Raw genomic sequence first — 20861 nt, forward strand, 5'->3', positions numbered from 1 at the left:
TGAACCGTGCGGACCAGGGTCAGTAGGCTTGGGTGGCTGGGCTGAACCATGCGGACTAGGGCCAGTAGGACTGGCTGGCTGGGCTGAACCATGCGGACTAGGGCCAGTAGGACTGGCTGGCTGGGCTGAAGAGCCTGGTACAACTAGTTGGGCTAGGGAGAGAGGGCTGGAGCCAAGATCCCCTGGGTCGTGGTGGATACCTTGGTTCTCCGTGGCGTGGGTTCCTCCAGATCTCTGTGGATCAGGAACCCCAGCAGATGGGTGCGGTTCTGCCCTCCTCTCCTCTTCCAACTGTCTGCCCTCCAGATTAGTACCCGAGGCTGGAACTAACAACCATTTCTTCTGGCAGTTGTTGTCCATTGAAATCTCAGCTGACATTATACCAGTAATGCAGAAGGATGTCTCAGAAAATCCTCCCTGTAAGGTTGCACCCACAGGTTCTCCGTGCCATAGCAATGTGCTATTTTTTATAATGTGCTCTTTACATAGTGACGTATGTGGTCTCTGCCAGGTGGCAAGAAGAACAGAACATAGTCAACATTAAAACTGGACATGTTGCTTTAGCCTACGTAGAAAGTGTTTATTCAGGAACAGCTTACTAGACCTACACACCATGAACGTGGGTTTCATTCACTGAAGACTGTTGCATGAAAACATATTGTATTTACATAATCTGACATATTTACAAAGTTATAGAAAAACCTGCGATATTTGAAAAGAGCTTAATACTAACCGTCTTGTTTTCTGCTTCTTCAGCGGCGTGTATTGAGCAGTGGAGCTAAACTGATGTTTTATCTGTCGCCACTGGCTACAGTTACTGTAAACATTAGGCTCAACGGGAACGACATTTTTTGCCAATAAAAATGCAAACAGTTTTTTAGTTTTAATACCTGCCTGTGTTAAAATAGCATCTATGTTGCTGTTGGTCTACCAGATGTATGAGGGTGTCAGATGGTTCATTTTCATGTGGAGTAAAAAATATTATTTTGTGCCACGATTCAAGTGCACTCGAGTGGTTGATCTCGTTTAGTGCGTATGGCGCCACAACAGATCCCTTTCAGCGCCAAAGGGTTGCTCTTTTAACCGGCTTAATTGGGTCGGTTACGAAGTGCAAAGTCAGTTTTATAATTACTGAAAATGTTTGCTGTACCGGTATTAGTCTATGCACATCAGACAATTATAAACATTAATTGTAAAATAAGAAACCAAAGTATATCAGTATGCGATTCCTTACTGTCTGTAACTCTCATATTGACATAGTTTTCAACTTGCCTAAACACTACAACAGCATAATAGAATTAATAAAATCCCTCCACCCCTATTATGTCTACACCTATGGCCTTCCATACACACCCAGCGGTTTAAGAAGAAGACGTTACACATCCACAAAAGTTCCACTGTTGTACCACTGCACCAAGGATCAACTGTCATGGTCATAATCTCTGTGGCCTAGGTTCAACCTAGACTCCAGCCTACTGTGGAATGGCAATGATATGTCTGCAACCATGTTGAATTTCCTTACTGTAACATACAGTAGGTTTTTAAAAGTAGCCTACATTGATTAAATGTCTAAAATGAAAGTCCTGTCCACATCTTAATGAAAACAGTCTCTAAGCAATGCAACAGAGTGCATATAGGTGTCAAAAGGTCATCACTTCTTGGAGTTGTGTTTTATTTGTAAGTGTAGGACCTTGCCCTGCAAAGGTTGATGATAAACCATTCCTATTGATTTTAGACGGATCACACACCCATTTGCTGTCAGAATCAAAACGAAACACAAACTGTTTATTTAAGCTGTAGCTTTTAGTTCCGTTCAAACTTATTACTCAATTGTTTTGCTTATTATTTATTTACAAAAGGCACGCACACGGTCTAATGTCAAATTGATTCCGATAGTGTCTTGACATAACTTATAATATCAGTCATTACAGAAGACAGAACCGCTACTGCAAACATTTTGATAAAGCTGTAAAAGATTTCATTAAAAAACGATCCATTGTACGGTGAAGGACATCACTGGCCTAAGTATGTTATTTTTCCATTCCCTATCTCCTCTTCTGCTCTTATTACCATACTACCAACAGCACTGACTTCATAAAACACAAAACCATTTTAAAAGTTAGAGATGCTTCAGATTACCTACCACCCGGCCATTTCTCTCACAGAAGAGACTGCCCTGCCCACGAGTTGACAAACATGGTTTTTGACCTGTGCTCATCTTCATACCGGGACAATGATTGACCGATGACTGGAATCCATCGTATTTGTCTTACTGACTCGACTAAAAGTGGCCAAATCCCAGGCTGTGAGTGAGCCTGTTAACTGCTCATCAGTGCTCATCATGGAACTGTCCAGAACAGCTATCCTACTGGGCGCCCTCCTCTCCTCAGGTAAGACTTGGTGTGATTCTGGAGACTGACTGCTCATCCAGATTACTTTGCTATGTTCCTGATTCAGTGTAAATACGAGCCGATTGGATAATGTGTTGTTTATCACCCATCAGAGTCAATTCCTCAAATCTAACAGTCATTGAATCATGTTGATTTAAAGAAAATTGTATTAGTTGTGTAGAGGATCTGATGAGGGATCAAGTCAGTCAATTTATCGTATGGGCCAAAAATAAAAAAATATTTAGGAGGCATAAATGGATCGAGCACAGTGATTAGGACAGTCCTTTCTGACTCGGACAACATCAATCGGGTGGGAAACATGAAATGTTGGCAGCCAGGCCAGGGAGGAGATAGGTGGGCCAGAGCCGGCTCTGAAACCAGGCCTGTGTTTGTGGATGTGACTGCAGCCAGTGCATCTGCAATAGACAACTATGTCAAGACAGAGGGGGCCTGGATCCTGTCCCTGGTGAAGAGAGAGTACAACATCGGCACGGTGGAGGGGTGTGCTGTCAAATGTGATCAGGAGTCAGAGTTCGTCTGCAGGTAAGTCACTGGAAAAGCCATTTATGCTGGAAACAAGTCTGAAAAGATTTAAAATCTCAAAACAAGTTTGTTACACTCAGATAAGATAAGCTATACCTTTATTCGTCCCACAATGGGGAAATTCAGGCATTACAGCAGAAAAAAAGACGTACCGTTTTTGCGGTGAATGTTTGGGTTATGACATGGGAAAGATCCTGTGTAATCAGTGAGTGGTCATGTGTTTTTGTACACTGTGTGCATGTGTCTGCAGGTCTTTTATGTACGTTGAGAAAGACCAAGAGTGCTGGACGATACCGGCCAATAGCAAGTCAGAAGAATCTGTCAGGAGAGCCAGCACATCCCTGTGGGAAAACAAACGTGAGTCCTCATCGAGATTCCAAAATCCTCAAATCTGGACACTGTCTGCAATTCAAACCCTAACACATCATCCTGTTTTCAAGATATAAGTAGAAACCCTCTCAGTCTGGCTAGCAATGGTGCAATTCTGGAATATTCTTTCAGTGCGTGTAAACCCAATAGGTCTCCTGTGTCTGCCTAGTTCAGGAGTTGTCTAAGGATCTTCCTGTAAGTGATGTTGCAAGGTCGTACATTCCAAAGTCAATTTGGAAACTCGGTTTGGCTAAGACAATTCAAACCGGTTCTACTGTAATCTGCATCCTACCACCAATGACTAGGACTCAATTGACTAGGACAAGTTTAAGAGGATTTATTTGGGTCTTTTGTCCGAGGTTAATGTTTAGCCTGAGTGGTGCCAGAGTGTGTAAACAGAGGAGGACGCTGTCCAAACACAGTGTGTGCGTCCCCCTTTGGACGATCAATGGGGTCAAGAGTGACCTTGTCGTATCTTATCAGAGGTGGGCTTTCAGAGGACAACAGGATCAACTACTGTAGGAGGATCCTGATCAAGAAGATTGATCGATTACTGTAGGAGGATCTTTACCAAGTCCCTGAATCGGGAAATGTGTAATGATGCTGTGCCTCCGATGTGGATGGAAACAACAGACTTGTAGGATCTTTTGACTCCCAGTGTCGTTTGGAATTGGAAGCAGTTTGATGATACATCCTTTTTTTCCCCACATTCCTTGATCTTATTTGCACTTATTTGCTCTTATGATACCTGACAATATCACATTTGGATGTACTCCCTGTGCAGGTAATCCTTTGGAGTATGTGAACAGCACGGATAGGAAGGTTTGGTCCACATTAGAACTCTCTGCTCTATGATTCTTGAGGTCATTGCTGAGTGTTTAAATGGCTAATGCTCTTCTAGAATTCTCCAACCCCCATCAAACGTCTCGGTATGCAGTCACCTGGATAGGTTAGCTAATGGGCATTACCAGCTCCCAACCACATCTCAGTGGAGAGGACATCAGGCAACACCTCCCTGTTCTGCGTCAAAGTATCTTGAAAAGGCACTCATACATCATACAGTAGATTTCTATGAAACATTTTAACAACAAGGGGCAAAAAAGACGGGATAATCGAAAATAACACTTAGCACAATGGAGACAAGTATTGAGGAGTTTAGCTGTGCATGAGTATTAACCTATCTAAAATTAAAATAAATATTGTTTTCAAAGTTACACTTTAGACTTTACACACAATTATTGGTGATTTGGCATATCGATTGAATAGTAGTTTTACATCGACAGATGTTTTTACAAATTCGAAATGTACGGTTTTGTTGTACAAAACTAAAAGAATACCATATTTGGATCTAATCCCTTTACAGGTTATCTCCTGGAGTGTGTGAACGGAATTGGTACTGACTACAGGGGGACCAAGACCAAGACAAAAACTGGGAAGACATGTCAGAGATGGGCATCCAGATTCCCTCACAAACCCAAGTAGGTTTTCCTCATATCAGACACACAAACTCGCATCTCCTACAGTTTGTCAGAACACTGTAATCTGGACCCAGCTATATATTCATCCTGTCTTGTAAACATGACTCGTCTCTCTGTTACCCACCCTGTTCCACTTGTACTCTGGATTAGAGCGTCTGCTAAATGACTAAATGTACTCCAACTCCTCCACTCTCTCTCTCTCTCTCTCTCTCTCTCTCTCTCTCTCTCTCTCTCTCACACATTCTTTTTTCTCTCTCTCTGTCTCTCTCTCTCATCTGTCTTCTCTGTCCGCTTCTCTTTCTCCTTCTCTGTCTCCTCTCCTTCTCTGTTTCCTTTGCTCACTGTCCTCCTCTGTGTCTTGTCTTCTCTCTCTACTCCTCTCCTTCCTTCTCTCTCTCCCTTTCTCTCTTCTCCCCTTTCCTTCTCTCTCTCCTTTTCCCTCTTCTCCTCTTTCCTTTTTATTTATCCTTCTCTCCTCTTTCCTTCTCTCTCCTTCTCTCTCTTCTACTATCACTTCCCTCTTCCCTTCTCTACTTCTCTCTCTCTCCTTCTCTTTCTTCTTGTCTCACTCCTCCCTTCTTTCCTTCTCTCATTCTCTCTCTCTCTTTCCTTCTCTCCTCCCCGCTTCCTTTCTCTCGCTCCTGCTTTGCCTCCTTCAGCATCACGCCGCAGAGCCATCCGCGGGCCGACCTGGAGTCCAACTTCTGCAGGAACCCAGACGGAGACGCTTCCGGCCCCTGGTGCTACACCATGGACCCCATCACACGCTGGGAGACCTGCAACGTCCAGGACTGCACCGGTAACACCTGACACACACCAACAACACACACTAAACACACACACACTCTAAAAAAGCAAGAATCCATGTGTTCATTACTGTCAATGTGTTTTTTTTGTGTGTTTGTCAGAGGAGTGTATGTTCTGCAGTGGAGAGGACTACAGAGGGAAGATTTCCACCACAGAAAAAGGATACACCTGCCAGCACTGGAGCTCTCAGACACCTCATAACCATGGATACATCCCCAGCGCGTAGGACACACACAGAAATATACGCACACAAAAAATAGTACACACCACACACATGCATCTCCCTTTCTCTCTCTGTCTCTCTCTCTGTGTCTCTCTCTCTGTGTCTCTCTCACTGTGTCTCTCTCACTGTCTCTCTCTATGTCTCTCTCTCTGTCTCTCTCTCTCTCTGTCTGTCTCTGTCCTTCTCTCTCTCTCTGTCAGTCTCCCAGATAAGTACCTGGAGGAGAACTTCTGCAGGAATCCAGATGGAGACCCACGGCCCTGGTGCTTCACCAAAAACCCTGCCAAGCGCTGGGACTTCTGCTCCATCTCTCGCTGTGGTGAGAGACGAGGACCTCCCCTCCATCCCCACCTCTCCTTCTCTCTTCTGCCTTGCTTGCCCTCCTCTCCTCTCCCTCTCTGACTGTTGGTCGTCTTCCATGTCGTCTGCTCTCTCCCTCCGCAGTTTCGCCCTCTCTCCCACCTTACCCTCCTGCTCTCTCTCCTTTACCTGCCTCCGTTTTGTGTTTGTTTTTTTACCTCCACCCTGCTCCCCCCTCCCTCCATCCTCTTTCATCCCTCTTCTGCCCAGTCGGTAGACTACCCTTACAAAAAAGAAGTATACTTCAAGTTTATTTTGTAAGTATACTTAGTATAAAAAGTATACTATTATCATGGTACTTAAGAGTATACTAGCAGTGTACTAGCAGTGTACTTATTTATATACTATTTTTGTACTAAGTAAACTGAATTGGCCCACTTTTTAGGTCATTTAGTACACTTTAAAGTACACTTATAGTCTATTTGAGGTTTACTTTTGAATACTGTAGCCTGTGTAGTGCACTTTCAGTTCATAAAGTATATTTCCTAAAGTACCTCAAAGTATACTTTGCAATACTTTCAAGTGCACTTTCAATTAATGTAAGTACGTCAAGAAGTAAACTTAATAAATGACAAATTACTCTGATTTACTAATATATTTTAATATTTAGGGGCCCTTCACACGCCGCTGACCTTGCGTCACTTGGCGAGAACGGGGGCGTTTGACAAGTGACACCGTAGATCCTTAGCTGAAAAAAGCTAATTATTATGTGTAGGCTAATAATCCAGCTCGTCTTGTGAAACGTAACACTCATTTTTGCAACTCATGGTTACAATGGTAAATCGGCACAACAATGACAATTACCACCAGAGCCATAGAAAAAGAGAGTTGCGACACTTCCATAGACTCCCATTGTTATCGAGGAATGCGGAAGTAAAGCGTGTCACATGCGACCTGTAGTTCCAAACATTGCATTTTCCACCGTTCAACCCCATTCATTTTCAGTGTCTCCGAAGCAAGTTAGCTGGTAAATTGATGAAAATCCTTCATTTTTTCATATTTTTACCACCACATATTAATTGCTATTAGTAGTATTTCATATAGCTAGCTTTAGATAAAGTTTATCGTAAGATTATAGCTTGTTTGATTCGAAACGCAGTTAGAGCTAGACTGTAGGTCTAGTATCTAACATAAGCAACACTTTTACTGAAGCTAGCTAGAGAGCACGTGTATCATAACCAGAAGTCAGTTGCCTTATAGTCTGTCAAATTAGTTCTAGTTATTGGTGTTCGTTGGCATACAAAGTAAGTCTTCTATATAGCTCTTATTAGCCTAGTTAGTAGAGCTAGCAACAATGAATTGCAGATTAAGCGGTCCGAAGCAAGTTAGCTGGTAAATTTACGAAAATCCTGCATTTCTTCATATTTCGACCACCGCATATCAATTGTTATTAGTAGTATTTTATATAGCCAGCTTTAGTTAAAGTTTATCGTAAGCTTGTGAACGCTAGATTCTAAATGCAGTTGGAGCTAGACTATAGGTCTACGTAAGCAACACTTTTACTCTAGCGAGCTGTACATGTAGGAAGATCACCGGATCACTACAAACAAAAGGAGTGGAAGAACACGGGACATATTGTACAATAAAATGTTTTATTGAATGCAGTTGGTTGCCTTGTTTATTCTGTTCTATTTACCAAACTCCTTTCTTGTCTTGAGCAGTTGCTGGTGATAATGGTTATTCAACTTGCATCAAGTACTACAAATGTAAGTGTTGTTAATGTGGTAAATTGTAAGTGGGCTTATGAATAAAAAAACGTTTAACAAGTCCCATTTACTTCAACAGTCGAAGGTTAAACGTTAAGTGGAACAATAGTCCTCATTAGGCTACTGTTTGGTATGTACGGTACAGTACAGTTGGTACAGTATGGTAGCTAGCATAGCCATTTCTAGCTCTGCTTCACAATATTACGTTATGTATTATACGCTCATGTAATACATACATGTTAATAAAGTATCAGACATACATGATACAACACACCAGTAACCAATTGACATTGTGTTAATATACCGAAAATGTCTGTGAATCGAGATGGTGCTGCTGTCTGTCCCGCCGAAAACCATTCAAACAGGTTGACAGCAGTGGGAGTTGTTTAACTACAGCAAGCTACCGGAACTACGTGACAAAAAAAGCTCTAGCTTTTTTCCTGTGTTTCACTGGCAGTGAGTGTTCACAATGTTGTATTTCACTCCATTCTACACCAAACACGTCAGGGAGGACTGCCTTTTGTAGATACGAGTCTGCTGAAGATAGCCAGAATATCGGATTTATTTAACTGAGCCTGTTTCATTCATCATTTTCCTGATAAAGTGACTTCTGTTGGCCAGCTTCATTGAAAACCATTCAAACCGGTTGACAGCAGTGGGGTTTTTTGGAACTACAGCGAGCTACATGAACCACGTGATCACGTGTCGGCGAGATCAAAGCGTGTCGCAACTCTTTTTCTATGGCTTTGATTACCACGCAACAAAACACTACATTCTAAGCAGACACATTAAAAAAACGAAATTCATGAAGTCACATTTGTATTTCGAACAAACGGCAAACTTATCGGCACATTTTTACATTATTTACCGCCTTGCATCATGGAAATTGACCAGCCAATGAGCCACGCTATCTTCATTTTTTCACGTCCTTATTTCGTTCTTCAGTCAGTTTGACAGTATAACCTTCAATTCCACAAAGCAACCCTTCTGTCTGCTTCTTTCTCAAGTAGCTTTTTCGTTTTTTCCATTAATACTCCAATTGATAATTATTAGTATAAGAGTATAGGACTTCAAAAGGTTACAGCTTCAGTACGAAAAAAGATTCAATGTGCAATGCATAATAGATTTTCCTAGACATGAATAATTAGAATGAGAAGGATCTAAAGAATTTAACCTGTAATGTACTTAAACATTTTTGACTGTTTTTGCTGTATAATAATAGAAAACGTACATCCTACTCCAGAAGAAATGTATAGGCTACAATTTTCTGTTTCGAAGCATACTTCTTAAAAGTATATCAAAAGTGAACTATTTTCAAAGCATACTTTAAAGTATATCAAAAGTGAACTATTTTCTAAGTATACTCCTTAAAAGTATATCAAAAGTGAACTATTTTCAAAGCATACTTAAAAGTATATCAAAAGTGAACTATTTTTCTAAGTATACTCCTTAAAAGTATATCAAAAGTGAACTATTTTCAAAGCATACTTAAAAGTATATCAAAAGTGAACTATTTTCTAAGTATACTCCTTAAAAGTCTATCAAAAGTGAACTATTTTCAAAGCATACTTCTTAAAAGTATATCAAAAGTGAACTAAAAGTGTACTATCCATATTTTAGTATACTTATAGTATACTTTAATATACTTCTTTTTTGTAAGGGTAGCCTTGCCAGATGACTCTCCTTAGTAACCCCCCCCCCCCCCCCCCCGCTCTTACCATGCCCTTCCACTCCAGCTGCTGAACCCCCCACCATTGCCGGGGAGCTGACCTGTTCCACCGGAGACGGTAGCGCCTACAGAGGCACGGTTTCCGTGACAACCTCCGGCAAAATCTGCCAGGCATGGTCGGCCCAAGTGCCGCAAAAACACAACCGCACACCCGACAATTACCCCTGCAAGTAAGACACGTGCACTTACACACACGCACACTTACACACACACACTTACCCACATGCACACACCAAAGGAAAATATTGGATCACTAATGACACTGCTGTATGTGTGTGTGTGTCAGAGACCTAGACAAGAACTATTGCCGTAACCCTGACAACGAGCGCATGCCATGGTGCTACACCACCGACGCAGACACACGCTGGGAATACTGCAAGGTCCCGTCCTGTGGAGACGCACCTGCACCAGGTGTGTGTATGTGTGTGGTGTGTGTGTGTGTGTGTGTGTTGGCCAGTCTGTTTGGTGCCTCTAATGTAGGGTACAACTTTAATGTCCTTGATCCTGTCCTGCTTCTCTGCTACATAACAATGAGTCATCAGAAAAATGTGATTCTGTCCATCAAACACTCAATTGACTCAAATGGCTCCAACACTGCTAGACATTTGACATAAGTTGGTATAATTTGGACTGTCTGATTAGCTTAATGAGAATAGGTCTCATAATCAGTCACATCCTCTGTATTTGTATGTTTTTCCTATGAGCGTAGATGATCCGGTGATTCCCCCAGAGACAGACGAATGCTACGAGGGCAACGGCAGCACCTACCGGGGTATGATGTCAGAGACTGTGAGTGGGAAGAAATGCCAGGCCTGGAACTCCATGGTGCCTCACAACCACAAGAAGACCCCCAGGGACTTCCCTAATGGGTGAGGAACACACACTCTCAAAAACAACACACAGTGTGGGTACCAGTTCCTCTGAGGTAGCTGTTCCTCTGAGGTGTACCTGTGTGTGTTCCAAACCTAACAAGCAGTCAGTCACCGTACGGAAGGTAAAGACACGTGTTGTCTCTCTGTCACTGCTGCCTAGTGACTTGAGGAGGAACCTGTGTCGTAACCCAGACGGAGACCAAGCCCCCTGGTGCTACACTACTGACCCGTCTGTCCGCTGGGAGTACTGCGGCGTGGAACGCTGCTCTGCCAAGCCTGTCAGACCCACGGCTGAAACCCCCAACGCCCCTTCCACGGAGGACGTCCCCGAAACAGGTGCCTGGTTTCAGTCCGGTAGCTAGGCAATCCATTTATTCAGTCAGTTACCTGGTTTGTGGGTCACTAGGTTACTAGCTTGTCAGTAACCCAGTTGGTCAATCAGATAAGCTGTCATTTAGAGTTACTCACTAAATCCCTGTCCCTGACTACTCTGACTCCTCCTTGAGCACCCTGCCTTTGTTCCTGAATTCTCCTCTGCCTCTCATGTCTTCTCCCTGTCTCCTTGCTTGCCTCTCCCTTCCTTCCCCTGCCTCTCTTGTTTTCTTCCTGCCTCCCTGTCTCTCCTCTCTCTCTCTCCCCCTCCCTTCATGCCTCTACTGCCTCCCCCTGCCTCTCTCATCTCTTGCTCGGCTGCCTTGTCTTGCCCTGCCCCTGCTGCCTACTCCAGACTGCAAGGTGGGTGACGGTACGACGTATCGAGGCTCCATCTCCATCACCCAGCTGGGGGTGACCTGCCAGGCCTGGTCCTCCCAGAGCCCCCACCAGCACGCCTCCTTCACCCCCGTGACGCACCCCACCAAGGGCCTCGACTCCAACGTAGGTCCCTGGACCCCCACAACCCAGGCCACTGGGACACTACACTGATTTACCAACCTTAACAAGATCGAAAAGGCCCATTGAATGGCAATATTTACGCTGACTGGTTTTAGTAGAGGTGTTATCAAGGTTGGGTTAGGTCTGTGTTTGGGGAAGGTCTTTGATTTTTTGTTCTGGACTTTCTTCCTGCTCTTTCTCAGAGCTGCCGAAGCCCAGATGGTGATTCCAATGGGCCCTGGTGCTACACCACTGACAGCAGCAAGAAATGGGACTACTGTATCATCCCTGACTGTGGTACGCACACTAAGACACACTACACATCACTATGAACACGCTACACATAGTACATACATATGTAGCAGAGGATGTGTGATATCAATAATATTGACCCCCCCCAAAACCCAGTACATTCTTGTTTAGAGTAGAGGTAGTTGTTTGGGTTTCCAACACACACACACACTCCAAAGATACAGTTGGTTATGTTGTTTACAAGCTCCTCCTCTTTGTCCCGGTCAGGTCAGAAGTGCGGCCAGCCTGCCATCAAACCTAAGAGGTGTTTCGGTCGCATCGTTGGAGGCTGCGTGTCCAAACCTCACTCATGGCCTTGGCAGATCAGCCTGCGAACCAAGTAGGGCTTTAAGTCTTTAAACATAAAACAATGGATGAGTCGCTTGAAGAAATGCCTGAATAAATGAAGGACGCGTGGGAGCGACCAGTTCACCTTGTTCCCCTCTGTCTCCTTGTCCTCCTGCAGCACTGGGATTCACTTCTGTGGAGGGACCCTCATCGCCCCTCAGTGGGTTCTGACAGCTGCTCACTGTCTGGAGAGGTCAGTGTCACTGGCAGTGTGTGGTCCAGCTACAGGCATTCTTTGTCGACAGGAAGTTACTTTATACAGCTTTTGACATTATCTATCTACAGGAAGTTACTCTATACAGCTACAGGCATGTCATGCTAGGAAGCTACTGGGTACACTGTAGCTAAAGCTACAGTTTACTGCCATAGACTTTCTCTGCTTGTTATGCGAATTCGTTAGGTTATAGTATTACAAACACTGTCTGTCTGCATAAATACACAATTCTTCAATATACTAAAGTATAATTACAATACACCATACCTACATAAGTATACGGATAATTAGTATATACTGTAATTTGTATGTTCATTTGTGTGTGTGTGCGTGCAAGGTCCAAGAGGCCGTCAGCCTACAAGGTTTACCTGGGGACCTACAAGGAGCGGGGCTACGAGGCCTCCAAGCAGGAGAAGAACTTGGAGAAGCTCATTCTGGAGCCCGGTGGTGCCGACATCGCCCTGCTCAAACTAGACAGGTGGGTCCATCTACCAGCCTGCATGCCAGCATGCAGTAGACAAGCCTCACCCATTTGCTGTTTGGTATAAATGACCACTTGATGTGTCAATGTTCAGCTTGATAGTCGATGGGAGAATGTTTATTTGTGTGTGTATGTGTTTCCAGTCCCGCTCTCCTGAATGACAAAGTGCAACCTGCTTGTTTACCTGAGAAGGACTACGTGGTTCCTAGTGGGACAGAGTGCTACGTGACAGGCTGGGGGGAGACGCAAGGTATAGCTCAACACTCGGGTCTTCAGTGTGAGCCTTCAGGCTCCTAAGAAGAGCCCAATACGCTGAACGTTTCCAAACTTCCTCTTTGTTCATCACACAAGGGGAGATAAAAGCTATGAACTAGAGATACTGCATATGAGACATGAACTAGTGATGTATAGTGTTTTAACTACAGAGAAACTGACAGTGTGACAAGAGGTGTGACAGTGTGAAAGGAGGTGTGACAGTGTGACAGGAGGTGTGACAGTGTGAAAGGAGGTGTGACAGTGTGAAAGGAGGTGTGACAGTGTGACAGGAGGTGTGACAGTGTGAAAGGAGGTGTGACAGTGTGACAGGAGGTGTGACAGTGTGACAGGAAGTGTGACAGGAGGTGTGACAGTGTGAAAGGAGGTGTGACAGTGTGACAGGAGGTGTGACAGTGTGAAAGGAGGTGTGACAGTGTGACAGGAGGTGTGACAGTGTGAAAGGAGGTGTGACAGTGCGACAGGAGGTGTGACAGTGTGAAAGGAGGTGTGACAGGAGGTGTGACAGTGTGACAGGAAGTGTGACAGTGTGAAAGGAGGTGTGACAGTGTGACAGGAGGTGTGACAGTGTGAAAGGAGGTGTGACAGTGTGAAAGGAGGTGTGACAGTGTGAAAGGAGGTGTGACAGTGTGACAGGAGGTGTGACCCTGGCTACTTGTGCTGCAGGAACGGGAGGAGAGGGCGTCCTGAAGGAGACAGGCTTCCCTGTCATCGAGAACAAGGTGTGTAACCGGCCGTCCTACCTGGCCGGCCGGGTGAAGGACCACGAGATGTGTGCAGGGAACATCGAGGGAGGAACAGACAGCTGCCAGGTTTGATGATGAGGATGGTGGTGGTGATGGTGGTGATGATTGTGATGATGGTGATTTAGATGCTGGTGATAATGGTAATGGTGATTACGATGATGGTGATGGTGGTAATGATGACAAGAGTAATGATGGTGAAAACTAGGAGTGTAATACTTAACAATCAAGGTCACAACAAAGTTAACAATGATTAAAATAATGAAGAATAATGGTGGAATAAAAACCTTAAGGTCCTGAATTGCAAAGTAAAAGCGATGATGAAAATGTTAATGATGGTAATGATGACAGCGGTGGTGAAAACTTTGATGAAGATTGTGAAAATAACTGTCAGGAATATTAATCTATCAAGCATTGCACAGTCAGTCGGTGAACAAGTTTAAGAAAGCTTTATTGCTTGCGGCCGGCCCACAAGGAGACAAAAACATCACACGGCATTGTGCATAAGTTTGTCTGCTAGCATGTTGCGCTAGCTACCAATTTAAGCAGCCCCGGTCTTTACAGTCATTGGTTAAGACAAAGGCATGCAAATGTCCCATGGCTCTTCTTCATTGGCTCCCTTGCATAGACCTGGCGCGCGCGCGTGTGTGCGTGTTTACGTGTGTGCGTGTTTACTACATCAACCCTGATTGAAACACAACAGCAGGATCTCCGGTCCTGGGGTTGTAAACTCCTTCACATAGGTGTCAACAAATGGTCACCAGACCTTGCGTCTCCACCTATAGTCCTTGTCACAAAGTATCTCCTTAAAACAACCAAACCAACCCCCTTCTTCCTAGTCCTCAGCCCCAAGATAAGGGTCTTGTATGTTTACCCAGAGTTCAGATTTGGGGTTAGGCCTCTCTTTGCACCCAAGGAATACTGAACACAGAATCATTCTTATACAGGATAAATGTGTTACATCTTCAATTTTTCCAACAATAACCTGAATCCATCCTCCCATCTCCAGGGTGACAGTGGTGGTCCCCTGGTGTGCCATGCCCAGAATGCCTTCATCCTGCAGGGCGTCACCTCCTGGGGGTTGGGCTGTGCCAACGCCATGAAGCCAGGTGTCTACGCTCGGGTCGCCAAGTTTGTTGACTGGATAGACAGCACCATAAAAGCCAACTAGCATAGCTCGTTGCCCAACACTGTGTTTACTAGTCTCTGCAGCAGCTGGTGAGGTAATGTGCTAGCCCCTCTATGTTGTACAGTCCCACTGGTCTAATTCTGTTATAAAGACCTGATAAGATCTGAAAATGGTTGGTGCTTTTGTATCGCCGCCCTACAATTAAGGGATGGAATCATTAAAGAAAAAGATGTTCTTAATTAACCTGCTTTGTAAAATACGACAAAAGTATTAAGATGCCCCAGTCTCTGGGGCGTGCCTCACAGTGATATAGTACAGGAATTTGAATGAACTTCCTGTTTGATGGAGGAACGGAGGAGGCTCTGGAGTAATAAAGCTGTATAAACAATTCAAACGCCCCATGTTCAATACTCACATATTCTTCATTTGTACAAATTGTTTATTTCACCAGGAAAAAAAATGGAAACCGGAGTTTACAATTTTTCACAATACAGTGCTGTTTTACAAGCATGGAAAACACAACAAGAAAAAGAAAACAAAACAATGTAGTGCTAGGAAGCTTAAAAAAGTGCCACTAGGAAGATACCATAGTGGTTTGATTTTAATACTTGAAGTTTTAACCAATATTTCCTCATTAGCTATTTAGAATGATGACAGAGATGTCATAAATATAAATAAATACTTATTAAACATACATACATACATACATACATACATACATACATACATACATACATACATACATACATACATACATACATACATACATACATACATACATACATACATACAGTTAGGTCCATAAGTATTTGGACATTGACACAATTTTCAGCATTTTGGCTCTGTATACCACCACAATGGATTTGAAATGAAACAATCAAGATGTGCTTTAAGTGCAGACTTCCAGCTTTAATTTCAGGGTATTTACATCCAAATCAGGTGAACGGTGTAGGAATTATAACACATTTAAATGTGCCCCCCCCTTTTTTAAGGGACCAAAAATAATTGGACAAACTAACATAATCATAAATCTAATTGTCACTTTTAATACTTGGTTGCAAATCCTTTGCAGTCAATGACAGCCTGAAGTCTGGAACCCATAGACATCACCAGACGCTGGGTTTCATCCCTGGTGATGCTCTGCCAGGCCTCTACTGCAACTGTCTTCAGTTCCTGCTTGTTCTTGGGGCATTTTCCCTTCAGTTTTGTCTTTAGCAAGTGAAATGCATGCTCAATTGGATTTAGGTCAGGTGATTGACTAACCCATTGCAGAACATTACACTTCTTTGCCTTAAAAAACTCTTTGGTTGCTTTCGCAGTATGCTTCGGGTCATTGTCCATCTGCACTGTGAAGCGCCGTCCTATGAGCTCTGAAGCATTTGGCTGAATCTGAGCAGATAATATTGCCCGAAACACTTCAGAATTCATCCTACTGCTTTTGTCAGCAGTCACATCATCGATAAATACAAGGGAACCAGTTCCATTGGCAGCCATACATGCCCACGCCATAACACCACCTCCACCATGCTTCACTGGTGAGGTGGTATGCTTTGGATCATGAGCAGTTCCTTTCCTTCTCCATACTCTTCTCTTCCCATCATTCTGGTACAAGTTGATCTTGGTCTCATCTGTCCATAGGATGTTGTTCCAGAACTGAACAGGCTCTTTTAGATGTTTTTTGGCAAACTCTAATCTGGTCTTCCTGTTTTTGAGACTCACCAATGGTTTACATCTTGTGGTGAACCCTCTGTATTTACTCTGGTGAAGTCTTCTCTTAATTGTTGACTTTGACACAGATACGCCTACCTCCTGGAGAGTGTTCTTGATCTGGCCAACTGTTGTGAAGGGGTTTTTCTTCACCAGGGAAAGAATTCTTCTGTCATCCACCACAGTTGTTTTCCGTGGTCTTCCGGGTCTTTTGGTGTTGCTGAGCTCACCAGTGCGTTCTTTCTTTTTAAGAATGTACCAAACAGTTGATTTGGTCACACCTAATGTTTTTGCTATCTCTCTGATAGGTTTGTTTTGATTTTACAGCCTAACGATGGCTTGCTTCACTGATGGTGACAGCTCTTTGGACTTCATATTGAGAGTTGACAGCAACAGATTCCAAACACAAATACCATACTTGAAATGAACTCTAGACCTTTTATCTGCTCCTTGTCAATGAAATAACGAACTCCCATGAGGGAATAACATACACCTGGCCATGGAACAGCTGAGCAGCCACTTGTCCAATTACTTTTGGTCCCTTAAAAAGGGGGGGCCACATATCAAATGTGTTGTAATTCCTACACCGTTCACCTGATTTGGATGTAAATACCCTGAAATTAAAGCTGAAAGTCTGCACTTAAAGCACATTTTGATTGTTTCATTTCAAATCCATTGTGGTGGTATACAGAGCCAAAATGATGAAAATTGTGTCAATGTCCAAATATTTATGGACCTAACTGTACATACATACTGTACTGGACAGACAGACAGACGGACACATCAGCCAATTCTGGACTGGAACACATCCTGCTGAGTACTCAGTAGATCTCTTTCTCTTCATACTGTCATTGTATCTTTGTTGGCTGTCACGTCAGAGGGCAAGAGATTGGTCATCTGTTGGACGTTCCGTGAGTTCTCTTTGTTTCTGGAACAAACACCAAAACCATGCCTGTCAACATCTGGTTTGAGATGTGCTTCCTATAGATCTTCGAAAACATGGTTGAGGAGACTGACCTGTTGGGGAACTCGATGTCATCGATGGTTTCAGGAAGAGGAATTCCCCTGGTCTCAGGAAGCAGCAGGACCAGCCCTCCTGCTACAAACGCTATGGCTCCTGAGAATGGCACAGCACACACACACACAAGTTTGTTTTTCTATCCTAGTGGGGTCCGACCATTGACTTCCATTCAAAATATGTGTCATCTCTAACAACCCCTAACTCTAATCTTAACCCTGGAGTGTGTCTGTGGGTCTTAACAAACTGTGTTCCGCTACATGATTCTGTCACAGTAATACAATGCTGGACCCACCAAAGATGATAAGGGGCAGCTCCAGCCAGATGACAGCCAGCCTGTAGAGCAGGAAGGGAGCCACGATGCCTCCGACGTCACACAGAGTTGAGCACACGGACACCCCCAGGTTCCTGCCAAGTAAACGGCAAAGACCCATCAAACCTAAAGTGCAGTTGATTTCGCTATCTCAATACAATGAAGCTAATGAAAGGGATGCAAAACAGGTGGACATTTCCTTGCCATGGTCCCTGAATAAACACTCGTTCCAAGGTTTTTGTCACCCTGTTTTCCTTGCCTTATGAAGGTGGGGTAAAGCTCGGTGTTGACAAACACCACCATCTCAAAAGCCATGGTGATGCCTAGCCTGCCGATACAGGCCACGGCTGTCTTGAACCAGAACATACCTGAGAAAGAGAGGGAGAAAAATTGAAATACCTGCAGATATATCGCCAGCAACAACAGTTGTGACATGTTCAGTTCAAGACTATGTTGGGCCCTGAGCTTTCAACCGTTGGATTCCAATATGTTACGTGCATGTATGTATATTCAACCCTTTAAAATCCAAGGCAATGACTCCATAGAAGTGAACACCCTTTAAAAACATAACAATTGTAACCTTAAGACTACACTGACACTCCATTGACCCAGTGTAACAGACACCCTTAACCACAAGGCTCTGAAATCATATGGCTTCCTGAAGCGACCTTGCTATATTCTCTTACTGTCAGGTATGAAGGCGGTGATGATACAGGAGGCTCCAGCCACTATGTTAGCGGTGGCGAAGGGGAGACGGCGTCCGATGCGATCGATGGTAAAGAGAATGAGGAAGGCAGCGGGGAACTCTACCAGGCCTGAGATCAGGAAGTCGATGTACACATTTCCTCCAGTGATCCCCACACGCATGATAAGCCCCTGGTAGACCACAGCACTGGTGAACCTGGGGTGTAGACACATAGCTGTATAGATGCTTAGGTTCCTATGACGAAAGCTGGTGGTTTATATCCCCTCCATCACACATACATACAAACCCCTCTGTTATATATACATACAATCCCAATACTTCATACATAGGTAAAAATTAAAGTTTCTTTGCTGTGGAGCTCTCACCAGTTAAACATGAGGATGAAGGTGTGTTTCCTCATGTTGGGCGTTTTGATCAAGTCTATGAAGGAGGCGGTGGAGAGGTCTGCGTTGTCATCTCTCATAGTCTGAGAACGTACAAAAACAGAACAGTAACTCTAAAATAGTAAAGGGTCATGTTCCTGACTGTCGCCCACCTCTATGTTCTTGGAGAGCGTCTTGTTGTTCTCCTTGGCTATGGCTTTGGTGATCTCCACAGCTTTACTGGACTTGCCCTGAGAGAGGAGCCATCTGGGAGACTCTGGGAGAAACCTGGAGGGACAACACTGAGGTCAGTGTGCGTGTGTGTTGTAGGGTTTGCGTCTCTCTGTGTGCGTATGGGTGTGCGGTAGTGTTTGTTTTTGTGTGTGTCTCACCAGTAGTATGTCAGGAAGAAGATGAAGGGCACAGTGAAGACCACCTGTAGCCAGCGCCAGTCTGTGATGTAGTAGGCTAGAAGGGGGAGGATGAGGATTCCAACGCTGAAGAACATTTGGTAGATCACCCCCACCGTCCTCCTGTACTCCACACCCACTATCTCTGTCACTAGTAGAAGAATAGAACCACTTAGGAATTAATCCCACTCAGAAAATTAGATATCTGGAATCATAACATGTCCTGATGGAAAAAAAAACTAAATGAAACGTGAATTCATGTGACTGTGTAAGTGTGTGTTCGTTTGAGCCTCTTACTGAGGACATAACCGGACATCCAGCCTCCCTTCATTCCAAAACCAAAGATGGCTCTGAAGACCAGCATGGAAATGTAGTTAGGAGACACTGCCACCAGAATGCCAGCTACTGCGTTCAAAACATTAGACATCAGGAAGCTCATCTTTCTGCCAAACCTGTAGGTGCAGAAATGTGGTTATGGAAAGAAGATGGACGCGTAAAACAACAACATGTTGTTGATATTAGCAATAGTAGCTCATTAGCTATGTTAGCTTGAAATTAGTTATATTGTATGGTCTTCACTGTCAGTTAGCTAGTCAATAATAAAGTTGGTCCAAGTAAGCCACTGCAAAGCCTTACCTGTCGGCCAGGTAGCCAATCGCAATGGAGCCAAAAAGAAAGCCAATGTTGAGTGTGGCCTGGAACATGTCCACCACCCAAGCGTCCCCACACACCAGATCAAACTGGAACCAAGAAATATCAACATTCTCCAATATATCTGTTCCTTCTCTGTCCTTTCTCGCTTCACATATCACACAATCTTTTGAGGCAGTCTCTCAGGAGTAGTACTCACCTCAGTGACAAATGAATTTCGACCCTCATAGTCGTATTCCCAGCCGTCCCTGCAGGTGGTCATGGGAGTTGTCCTGAGGTCTATCTCTGGGTCCAGACAGCTGAGGCCTGTAGAGTTCCAGTCCAGGTCGTACCTCTCACACTGGCTGTGGACCATCCCCCCAGCAGAGGAGTTCACCAGAGGCACCGTCAGCCTGCGCGTGTCCTCCAGGCTCCATCCACAGCCCCTCCGGAGGTCGCTCACCCCCGGGTCACGGCACCAGTGCTCCGGGGTGAAACCCTGGAACACGATGCCCACGTAGACGCCGGTGAAGGGAAGTGACACTAAACACATCAGCGCAAAGATACGCTTCTGGCAACGGCCAAAGGTTCCGGCTTCTTCCAGGATATCATCGAAGGTCGCCATAGTTGTTACGCTGGGCAGGAGAGGTCCAGGTAGAGTCCTGAAACTGCTACTCATGCAGCTCCAGGGGTCTGTGTGTGGGGTTTTAACAGCCGTGATCTGATCTAAAGTCCAAATGACCAACTAACCATGCTATGATACAGCAACAGAGGCCTCGGTTACTGTTTAATCCAGCCTGACATTGATGCGACTGGAATTACGCAACAAATCTCTTGGACTGGGTGTAATGGTCACCTTGCGGTTTGTCACATTGCCAGAACAAAT

At 44.3% G+C, this 20861-nt stretch overlaps 2 protein-coding genes across 2 annotated transcripts; one reads left to right on the forward strand and one right to left on the reverse strand.

The window, feature by feature from the left end:
* The first annotated feature begins 2341 nt into the window (after positions 1–2341).
* plg (plasminogen) lies at positions 2342–15223 on the forward strand. Its single transcript, XM_067241046.1, has 19 exons — positions 2342–2390; positions 2798–2933; positions 3184–3290; positions 4666–4780; positions 5440–5579; positions 5689–5809; positions 6011–6129; positions 9613–9775; positions 9892–10016; positions 10315–10474; positions 10638–10813; positions 11205–11353; positions 11554–11647; positions 11870–11981; positions 12108–12182; positions 12541–12681; positions 12828–12934; positions 13624–13769; positions 14710–15223. Exons 1-19 carry the CDS (start codon positions 2342–2344, stop codon positions 14869–14871), a joined length of 2397 nt encoding a protein of 798 aa, XP_067097147.1. The 3' UTR covers positions 14872–15223.
* A 2129-nt stretch (positions 15224–17352) lies between these two features.
* On the reverse strand, positions 17353–20654 carry slc22a2 (solute carrier family 22 member 2). The gene is made up of 11 exons (XM_067241668.1): positions 20196–20654; positions 19982–20085; positions 19643–19797; positions 19328–19496; positions 19109–19223; positions 18939–19039; positions 18554–18768; positions 18127–18235; positions 17850–17962; positions 17554–17653; positions 17353–17464 (listed from the first exon to the last, which is right to left on the reverse strand). The coding sequence occupies exons 1-11, from the start codon at positions 20652–20654 to the stop codon at positions 17377–17379; spliced, it is 1728 nt and encodes a 575-aa protein (XP_067097769.1). The 3' UTR covers positions 17353–17376.
* Positions 20655–20861: the final 207 nt, after the last annotated feature.

This window comes from Osmerus mordax, chromosome 8, assembly GCF_038355195.1.
Source record: "Osmerus mordax isolate fOsmMor3 chromosome 8, fOsmMor3.pri, whole genome shotgun sequence".
Taxonomy (NCBI): domain Eukaryota; kingdom Metazoa; phylum Chordata; class Actinopteri; order Osmeriformes; family Osmeridae; genus Osmerus; species Osmerus mordax.